The 11,534-nt window shown below is 35.7% G+C and overlaps 1 protein-coding gene across 2 annotated transcripts in view; it reads right to left on the minus strand.

Annotated features, from left to right (window-relative positions):
- LOC306873287 (testican-3-like) overlaps positions 1-10,570 on the minus strand; it is a gene marked incomplete at its 5' end in the record, with an annotated part of 46,869 nt that extends 36,299 nt beyond the window's left edge. Inside the window, 2 exons of one of the 2 annotated variants that reach the window (XM_079422474.1) lie at positions 10,135-10,251; positions 10,336-10,570. In XM_079422474.1, the coding sequence (XP_079278600.1) occupies positions 10,135-10,251 (117 nt within the window). Of the gene's footprint in view, positions 1-10,134; positions 10,258-10,335 lie in introns of those variants that run through there. The other variant, XM_079422473.1, reaches the window with a different exon arrangement.
- Between the last annotated feature and the right edge of the window lie 964 nt (positions 10,571-11,534).

An 11,534-nucleotide genomic window follows, 5' to 3' on the forward strand; every position in this document is an offset into this window, starting at 1 on the left:
CCTAGTCAAAATTCCAATTCAAGATATCTACAACTATAATTTGACTAGTCATAAACGAATTGCAGATATCTACAAATGTATTTCAGATATCTTTAAAAAAAAATTGAATTTAAAGATATCTCCAATTGTATTTTGACTAGTCAAATCATATTTAAAGATATCTTGAATTGGAATTATGACTAGTCAAAACTAATTTGAAGATATCTTAAAATATATTTTCAGTGGAAGTCAATGGAAGATTATGACTAGTCGTAATAGTATTGTAGATATCTTAATTCCAATTACGACGAGCCATAATTGCAATATAGATATCTGGAATTACAATTGTGGCTATCCAAAATTATATTTATGGATAGTCAAAACAAAGTTTTAAATGTTAAAACGGCTTGCCATACTGAGTGTGTTTGCGTGTATGGCATGCATGCAAATGCATTTAGGGATAAGCAACAGCACATGAAATCCATTACAGCGTCTCCGTTGGTCATCCATAATATCCCTTCCATTCTTTCCCACTCACAAAGAACTTTATCTTTCTCAGCTTCACTGCGTGTAAACACTGTCATTGTTCTTTTTCTCCTGATTGTGCCTCCATTTCAGCAGCTAAACACAGCTGCCACCCAATCTACACCTAGATCGCTCTTGATTTTGAGCATTTGTTTTTCTGTCTCACTTTATGTTGTTATGTACAGATTATTGTTTTCATCTAAGACCTACACAAAGGGAGCAGGATAGAAATAGAATAGTTTCCACTGTGTAGCAAGCATCCTTTTTATGAAAGTCATGCGATAACATGGGTTTCAGAGTAAATGGATGGGTCAACTGCTGTCTTGCTTGTTGCTGATGTTTTAAACACGTACATTCACCAGAAGGTAAGGTGACACTTGGTATGGCCAGGAAAAAAATGTGAAAGTACCTCTTTATTTTGAGACTCACAATAATCAGAAAAAATTTACTAAACACATCAAATTCGAAAATTATTTTTTAAAAAGGGCTAGGTAAAAGTGCGAACAAAAATTGTCCATAATTATTCAATTATCAATTTTATTTATTCATTTATTTCATTGATTGATTGTGTTTAAATAAAGTAATTACTTGATGCTCAGTATGAAACCATATACTGACTTTCAACAAAACATTTATTGACTGTAATAGGCTAGTTCATTTAACAGCATTTGGACTGTTTACATGTTTTGCTTTTTTCCTGGCTTAGGTAAGGGTCTCATTCTCTTCTGGTGAATGTGTACGTGCACGCTTATGCTGCATGCTCCATTAAGCCATCGAACCTCTCTACAGCTCTTATATTGAGAGTAATCTGTGCTCCTCCATTGTCTGCTGCTTCACATCTCACACAATCAAGAACAGGAACAGCCTCCAAACCATAGTAAACATCTGCTCTAAAATCACTGGAGTGGGTTTACGAAGTCTAGACACTATGAAAAGCAGACCAGGAGAAGATGCCCGAAACATTATGAGTGCCATTAAAGATGATAGCTCTGAGCTGTTACTAGAGGTTCCCTTATAACACCAGACTATTTCTTAGCTGCTAATGATTTAACTATTTAAGCAAGATTCAGATAACAGATATTATTATAGATTTATAGCACATTCATTTGCATTTTTATTCTATTATACTATGTTGTATTGTATATTCCATAATATTTTTTGATGTATACTCTTTTTTTTGTTTATGGTTGTTATCCCATATACATTTTTGTATACTTTCTATATTGCACTTCATTGTGAATAACAACACCTAGGGAGCAATGGACTACTAAGTGTGTTATGTAACTATGATAAAGCAAGGGTAATTGTTTTCTGTTACGGTTACATTTAAAGGGGTCATCGGATGCCCATTTTCCACAAATTTATATGATTCTTTAGAAAAATTAAGTCTTTTTTAATGAAAAGTCTATAACATACTTCCGGTACAATTTCTCAATGGTAGTGTAAAACAACTTTACCCTGTCAAAATCAGCTCTGTTTTCATCAAGCCGTTTTTAGTCCATGTTGCTTTAAATGCTCATGAGCTCTGCTCGCCCCACCTCTCTCTTCCGCGGGATGACGAGCAGTACCGTTTACTTTAGCTGCAAACATGGCTAACTAGCACATATAAGGAAAGGCGATTTGCAAAGATTCATAAAAAAGCCCCCCGTTATAATCACTTCTTCTGTAGATGAAGCTAGATCACGAATGATCCGCGCGAACGTAGACACATTTAGGCAGATCGGGATCGGCACATTGACTTCAAAGCGAAAGTAACGTTAATCCTCTGTGTCTTCAGTGGCTCAGATGTTGGGAGTAAATGATGACTGCTATATTCATTATTACATCCAACAACAAAACACCTCAGTCGCTTAATCGGAGACATTTTGTCTTCCCCTTCACCGGAGGCGGACAGCTCTCAGCTCTCTCAGGGCGGGTCTAAGGTAAGATGGTCTTGTCAATCAACTATCGTGGACTACGTCATTCTGACAGGGCTCTCAGAACAGCCTGATTTGAGAAAGGGGATTTTAAAATAGGGATTTATCATTATAGGATGGATGTGTACGCACACTTCCAACACATTTATGTTCAAACAACTTGAAAAGTGAATTTTGCATCCGATGACCCCTTTAAAAAGCAGCAATTACCAGTAACTCTCCGTTTTACATAATAAGCACAGTGAAAATAATTTGCACTGATAGTGTACTTAAAATCTTAAAAGCACATTTTAAAAACTGTTGATATAACATTAATGAAATAAAAGGCCACTTAAGTATATAGAGAGGTGGTATCCTAACACATTTAAGTACACGTTTAAAAAGTAACCATGTTTCAATAATCTTTTGTCGTGATTTAAATAAGTACAAAAATTCAAATATATGTAAAGTACTCAACTATCATTTTAACTGTAATGTGTTATTCAATAATACATTTGATGTAATACATTTAAATAAATATATTAAACTGCAACTTAACTACAAATATTTAATGACACACAATTCAATAGAAATGACATTAAAATTTGAGCATTTAGTTTACCATAAATGCTTGTCAGTACATTTCGCAGGACATTTTAACCATATTTAAAAAAAAATAGAAGTAATTATGTAATTTAATAAATATATACTTAAGTCCTACTTAAAAGGGTAAACTACAGTTCAGCTACATGCATTCTAATACATTTTCATTTAACTGCAATTAACATGCAGTTAGGTGTCCAAAACCAGGACCATTCAATTTACACTTAAATACAGTATATTATTTTGGTAAAAAGTGCTCTTTAAAAGTAAGCAAAAGTGTACTTCTTCAAACAAGTGAATCTTGCTCTTAATATAAAAAAATATAATACTACCACCACTGGATCTTGACAAGTTAAACTTGGCACATTTTAATAAACAAATATCATCTGGTACTGGAAGACATTTTAAAGTAACGCTCCCATCTCAACTTATTAAATTTCCATGTCTTCACCTGTAGCTCAGCGTGTATTTTTCTGATCCTTCCACGGCAAAAAATAAATTGCTTCTCAGGGATTTATAAAGTCAGATTATATTGTATTGTAATGCATCTAAATCTACAGTAAGTAATTAAAGTGTGCAATACGGATCATTTTGTTTAATTTAAATATACTCTCTATCACTACAGTTCCCATACTTCAGACACACATACACAAACAGATTAGCATAGTCTGAGCACAATAAATCATGATTATTTCCACTGTAATCACTTTAAGGGCATTTCTCAGTATACAGAGGGATTTTCTTGGGTATTATTAGAAGGCTTTCAAGCATATGTTGAATGAATAACCAATAAAGAAACAGAGCAACATTAATCTGTTAATACTAATACTAAGAGAAGTACAACATTAAACCAGTGATGCAGTGGATAGCGTGGACAGAAAAATCCCATTCTTATCATCACCATGTACATTTAGCATATTGAGGAACAGGTCAGTGTGTGTGTGTGAGAGAGAGAGAGAGAGAGAGAGAGAGAGGAGAGGGAGAGAGAGAGAGAGAGAGAGAGAGAGAGAGAGAGAGAGAGAGAGAGAGGGAGAGAGAAAGAGAGAGAGAGAGAGAGAGAGAGAGAGAGAGAGAGAGAGAGAGAGAGAGAGAGAGAGAGAGAGAGAGAGAGAGAGGTGGCCAGCATGACAGCAAGGCGGCTGTTCTCTCATGCAGAAAGTGCCGGAAGTGTCTCACCCTTCTGACATCATTCATTCTTTATGACTCTCTCCCTCTCTCTCTCTGTCCAGTCTTTAACCACATACGCATTCACAAGGGCACCACAAACGGGAACGTGCAATCTTGCAGAAACTACATAGAATCAGAACTGATTTAGTCCATGCCACTCTAACACCAGATGCTACGTATACAGTGATTTACAGTGACAAAGTCATTCATTTTTAAAGACAGTTGACAATTTCCTGCAAAATGAGTGACAGCCACTCTTGGCAATGCTTTATGCTAATGAGAACCGATTTGATGAGGTTACTCCCATTGGGACTGCAGACTATGATCAGTGCTCAGTAGACTCTAATTTGAAACTGAAGTTTTTAAGTTTAGTCATCTCCTATTTAGACTATAGTCAAGCTGCTCTTTTCAAAAAGTAATTAGCTAAACCACAAGCTAACAAAAAATGCTACTACACTAAAGCTATAGAACAGTTGTTTTTGAAACTTCTTATTTTATTCAGTTATTTAATATATTGTCACTTCTGTTTTCCAGAATTATCAGGGTGCCTTGAATTCACGAAGGTTGAGAACCACCGCACTAGATCATTTAAATATATGACTTTCCAAATTTAACCAAAATTGCACTGCACATTGCAATAACTGCACAACTCTGTACATTAAACATCAAATTCCTTTGGACTTCCTGTGATTTTGTCACAACACACCACAGCTTTGGTTTGTAAGGCAAAGTTAGGTTCAATTAGCTTCATGATTAGTATCAGCTGCGTTAGATTTTGGTGAGGGAAAATTAATATATTAACAGCATTTATATACATAACTCTGCCTGTGTTTTTGTGTCCATGTGGACTGTCCTAAGGGTTATTTTAATAATAATAATAATAATAATTAATTGCATTTATATAGCGCTTTTCTGCTTTTGTAAGCACTCAAAGCGCTCTACATTGTGAGGGGTGGTGTCTCCTCGTTATTTTCATAAACATGGCAAAATTTCTCCTCTCTCTCCATTAGCTCAAGGCCTGGAGCAGACTGCCAACCTCCATTCCATTAAGAGGACAAAGAAAAGAGGGTGAATGAGAGAACAGAGCGATAGACACAGAGACAAAGCTGTAAGGATGAAAGAGAAAAAGGTAGATACAGCGTACAAAGTATGAATTAGTTATCTTCAGTTAATATATATTCTTTAACACGATCTCTCAATATGCTAGTACAGGAGTTTATGAAACAAAATTCAGAGTAAGAAACACTACCCAATGGATGAAAAAAAGTCAAAATGTCCCCAAACCAGTCATTTAACCTTAGTACAAAATCTGGAAATCACATTTTCATTCTCAGTGGTATTGTATTGTCTCAATAATATTGGTAATGTCTTTGTGGGGAAGCTCTAATAGTGATTTCCCAGGGGGACATTTTTATTGCACCACTCAAAATTAATCAACAGTCTTACAAATGAATAAACAGGAATGTTTGTTGCTTTAAAGCTGTGGTTCTCGAACATTTTCACTCGAAGGCCCTCCATTTAAAAAAAATTCTGTCATCTCACCATTGTTGTTGCAAAGTCATTTGCTCTTATTTTTCAAGTGGAACACAATACTTTTTGGAACATTTAGTGCTTGACAGGATTGGCCACTATGCAATGTTGTTATATAGAAATATGTAACTACTTCAAAGATTTTGCTTTTGTGTTTCACACAGAAAAAGGGCATATTACAATATGTAAAATTGAATAAATATGTCAAATTGAATTGAAGTAAACTTCAAATCTTGGTTAACTGACAATTTTATTGATAAACTTTGTCAACTGAAGTAACTTGGGCTTTTATTTTTAGATTTTATCAGCTATATTAAATGCTACCAAATAATCCATTAGTAATCAGACTGATGCCTCAGTCGGACTGAAAAGCCTTCGTATAAACACCTCAAAAGATCTGACTGCGCTCAAGCTAAATAAAATTTTGATTTGACTAGATTAGTTGGAGTAGACCTGCAATAATCCTAGCAAGAGGAAAAAATAAGCATGTAAATGTCTGAATCTGAATATTTTGTCAATCAGATCGAAAAATACCTAACATACATGCGCAGTGCCATGTGTACAGTATGTTTACCTACGTTTGACAGCCTTCAAATTTATGTCTTACGAACTGGTCAGTGGAGGAGGACTGAATATTTACAAAATATTTGGTAAAAATGCTTCTTTTTATTTGTTTTTTTTACATATATTAGCTTTTATTTTTAGATACACTCTAAAAAATGGTGCTATATAGCACTAAAAGTGGTTCTTTGGCTCATAATCATAGGGGAACCACTTTTGGTGGTTCTTTGGCATGACTGAGGTGCTATATAGCACCGCTACCATAAACAGAAACTGCTGTTGAAACAGAAGCTCCTGTGTGGTTCTTCAGCGGTTCTTTGGGGTGATTACGGTGCTATATAGCACCACTGCCGTACAAAGAACCTGATAAGCCCCTTTAAAGGTTCTACGAGCCAAAGAACCACTGTTGGTGCTGTTTAGCACCATTTTTGTTGAAGAAATACAATGCAATATGGCACCTCTTATGGTTCTACAGAGCACCATTTGACAAAGGTGCTGTATAGTAACTTTAAAGATATGGTGCTATATAGCACCAAAAGTAGTTCCCCTATGATTACGAGACAAGAACCACTTTTGTGATATACAGCACCATTTTTTTTTTTTTGAGTGTATGTCATCAAGGCAAAAATTACAATTATACTCACTGTAGCTTAAGTGATATTATCACAGTGGTTTTCTCCAGTTCTGAACGTGGAATACATCTAATGAACATGTAAATGCATATATGAATCAGACTGCAAATTTTAGGGTGTAAATAAAGACTACTTTCGGAATTTGAAATCGGATTGGATTCCATCGGACTGATGAAATTTAGTGAATTTAAACCTACCTACAAGCCATTTTAGTACTGCAAAAGCACTGCAGCTTTTCCTTTTTGTGAGATAAAGTCTTTCCTGTCACTAGGATGTTTTCCAGACGTGTCCTTTACACCAAAGTCAAACACATGCTCGTAGATTGGCTGTGTTTCTCATTCAAGCCTCTCACAAAGTCATACCATACTTTTCATACCTCCTCTGGCGACATTAGCCTGAAGTTGATAGAGCGTTAAAAATGTCACTATAGCACAGCTGACAGTGAAGTCAAGAGTGTGTGTATGTGTGTGTGAGAGACACAGAAGATGTTTGACACTGCAGGGGGATCACTGATGGCCATTTTCAGCCTGTCAATCACACAAACCCACACACATACACACACTTCACCAAACAAAAGCTTGACAGCCTGTGCTTCCCGTACATGTGCAGTGTCTCAGAACTTAAATATGATTGGGGGTCTGTGATTTTAGGGCTCAGAGTCTTTCAGTAATTGCTTTGCTGTGAGGGCCAGTTGATTACGGGAAAAAAGCTTGTTGAGCCGTGTTTGCTGAACAACTAATCTGCATAAATCACTTTCTCTTTGCTGATGGCCTAAAGTGTCACATAGAAAGTAATCTTTGATGTGCCTTTAGCTGCGAAGCTGGAAAAAAAGAAGCACGAGAAGATGATTGAGAGAGTTTTCATGTGTGCATGCACCATAAAATAAAAAGGGAATTATGTTTTATCAAGCCTATGTGATTTTTGAGTTGCAGATTAAGAAATGTGAACCACTTCAACTTCTAAAACACAAAATTCCCTCTAAACTTGCCTAATAGAGTTGCCCAAACTGTTTATTATTGAGCAATGCTGGGTTTGTGAGTTCCCAGCATGCATTGCATAATGAAATTATTATATGGTTATTGTTACAGAATTATTGTTGTAATGTTTATTCTTTCTTGTTCTTAAAGGTACAGTTCATCCAAAAAGAAAAATTCTGTCATCATTTACTTGTATTTTGCCAAACCTGTGGACATTTCCTTGTGCAGAACACAAAAGAAGATATTTCTTTTGACAGAATTTTTGGGTGAACTAACCTTTGACTAGTTATTTGTTTTATGGTCATGTTAATGCAGTCAATATTTTTTTCCTAATGTTTGTTGAATGTTTGTTTGTCATGAAACATTTATGATAATTGTTGAGGCCACTGTTAACTACTGCACATACAGTAATATCTTTGCTTTGCAAAATTGCTTCTTTTGGGACAAATATAAAATGAAAGCAAATACACATCTCAAAATGTGGCTGATTTACAATTTGATGAACAAGAAGCCTTTAGTTGTTCTGACAAGAACATATTGGCTGAACGAGAGCAATAAAATTCAAATTATCTGAATGAAAGTAGTATTATTACGAACCTCAGGTATTAAAATGTCAATGTATCATGCCTTTCTTGATATTTAAATAAACCTCAATGTCATTGGTGTTCTGTTTCTTGTTCTACCAGTTTAAACGTGTTATGTTTTTACTGGCGCTCCCATAACGTACACTTGAATAACTGACTGAAATTAGAGTGTGTATACAGTAAAAGAGAGGGGGAGAGAGACAGAATAATCAACTAGTGAAACGGTAATTTGTCATACCCTGTGTTTGAGACCTACGCCACCCATGTGACTGTCTTAACTACATCCCTTACATAAACAACATTACCGCAAATAGGCACACAGGAGGAAATGGAAGTCCTCTGGTCCAGATGATATCATTACACTGAGTGTTCACTGTCAATTAACATCATGTTTATAAAGAACCTTGTTATGTAACTCGACACATCTTGATTGTTGTTTTGATGTTGATGTGCATTCAGACAAGCGATCAGGGCTTGTCACTTTTGGTTTGCCAGGTACTGTGTGCAGGTATAAAACATATTGTTCTATGCATGTTATTTTTGAGTATTTTGGTCTAACACAGTGTTTCTCAGTATTTCTTTGTCTTGCATTTTAATCAACACGAAACCAGAAATTAGTTCCTCCTACATCATACAATGGTTAGGTCCGTTGCATGAAATTAATTGGCTGAACTGCATTTTAAGAGCTGTATTTTTTTTTTTTTAAGAGTGATTACAAAACGCTTTGAGTGGGGAGCGAAAAATCACAAACTATTCCAGACTGGCTTTCGACATGCACACGCTTGATGCTTTTGCCTTGTTTTGGAACTATTTCGTTTATAAATAAGAAACATACAAACTAACTTGCTTATTTTGCCCATAATGTTGCTCAATATCTTCTACTTTATTAATGGTTGTGTAAATTCAATATTACACTCACAACCATGTCATTGTTCTGACTATCAGCATATGTGCAGCATATTCATTTTAAAATGAATCAATTTGACGGTCCTAATATTTTTAGAATTTAATAAGTCATTTTCTGTTTTATAGATTTAATGAAGAAAATATTTCCTAGACCCAGGTACTAGAAATATCTCTTAGGGTAAGTGTAGCAAGGCTGAAAACCACTGCACTAAGACATGCACGCACGCACGCGCACGCGTCAAGCATCGCAACATCCGCAGGTGAAAGAAATACTTGTTATTGTTTGTAAAATGCTCTCATTTCTGGTCTTTGTATCTAACAAACCAAGTGCTCAGGCTGACAGACACAAAGCTAATATAGTTCAGACCTCGTCTTACTGTATTAGCTCGTGGATGGTTAAAACAGCCGCTTCAAAGCCCACTTAGCGGCACAGAAGTGACGCACTGAGTCCAATTGATTGGTGACTGTCTTCCGTAAAAATACTGAATTAATACAAATCGGAAATCTAAATAGAGATTTACTGAAGGCGTACTTTGGTCTTTATACAGACCAAATGAAATCCCATGCTGCTTCTTACTAAACATTCAGCGTTTTACCGTAAATATACATGACACACGCTCTCAAACAACACATACAGACCCAAATTACAGAAACCGAGTAAGCTGCCTATAGTCAACATAAATTCAAACGCGCTTTCGATGGCCAAAAACGCGGTCTAGGTAGACAACTCTCTAGATTAAGGGAATTAGCAACTATTAAGGAGAGCAGCACTCACATCTCTGAATTTGTCCCATCTCCCGGTCAACCATTTGTCGTCCAAAAAATTGCCTTTGTCCTTGCGGGCAGAAGCTCCGGCGATCAGCAGCGCGCACACACCGACCAGCACAAGCATCTGCATCGAGACAGAGAGAGAAATCAACACCCTGATAAACAGCGGCATGAAACGCCGAATAACCAGTAATCCCTTATGCGTCACCTTCAAGAGGAGGATGTGAGCGCTGTCATTGACTGAAGAGCTCCGTGCAAAGACTCAACTGATCTTCACCAACCTCTCTCTCTCTCTCTCTCTCTCTCTCTCTCTCTCTCTCTCTCTCTCTCTCTCTCTCTCTCTCTCTCTCTCTCTCTAGATAAAACGTATGCTAGATAAGCGGACGTGGGCGCGTGCGCCGTCTTTCCATTTAACATCGAGTCTCAAATTATTTTCTCTCTATATGGGTTATATACATACATCTGAATGAGAACTTTCACAAATGTAAATGATCAAATAAATAAATATTCAACTTTAACATATTAAACTTGTACAGACGTGCCTACACTTCTCGCAAATCAGACTCTTATAAGGGCTGTGGGACGAAAGAAATTATATTCGATTAATAAAAATATTTTTAAAAAAAATAATCAAATCAATGTAAATGCAAAAATAAAACAAATAAATCAAACAAAAATATAAATTAGAAATAATAATATGCTGTGGGAATATTATTTAAAAACAATCACATTCACTTATATTTTGTAGTTACATTTCAATGCAAAAAAATGTGGGTGAAAAAGAAAAAAAAAGATACATTAGAAATTAAGATATTTCATTTTTGAAAGTCAGTTCACAGGCTGCTGTTTAAACACATACTTTAGAAGTCTTTATGTCCTAAGAAAGGCTACAAAAATGGCTATTGACCCTAAACACCTTTATTAGCAAGGACAAAAAAAGAAAAAGAATACAGTTCAGTTGATTTTGTGTTATCTTGGATATTTTGGATTATTTGGTCTATTACAGCAGCTCATGAACTGAAAGGGGGCGAATTCTTAAAATCAGACATTTTCATCTTTTAAGCTTTCCAGATATGCTTTACTATATGTAGACAGTTTAATATATATATATATATTTTATTTTACAAATTGAAGGATGAGCACTAAAATTATTGTCTGTGGTAATCCTCAGCATGCCACAGATGCTGTCGATTAGTCGATTACCACAGACAATAATAGTAGCTTAAGCTGTTTTAAACCCAAAATTCCTTTAATGGCTTGGAGCACAACTGAGCTCAAAGTATTGGCACCCCAACCACAAACAGTAGCAGGGATCACATGAGCTCATGAAAAAAATTCGCTTTAGATGAACGTGATTGCAAGATGCATATATAAATGTTTCCCTGTTAGAGTCAATATCTTGTGCCA

This window comes from Barbus barbus, assembly GCF_936440315.1.
Source record: "Barbus barbus genome assembly, chromosome: 7".
Lineage (NCBI taxonomy): Eukaryota > Metazoa > Chordata > Actinopteri > Cypriniformes > Cyprinidae > Barbus > Barbus barbus.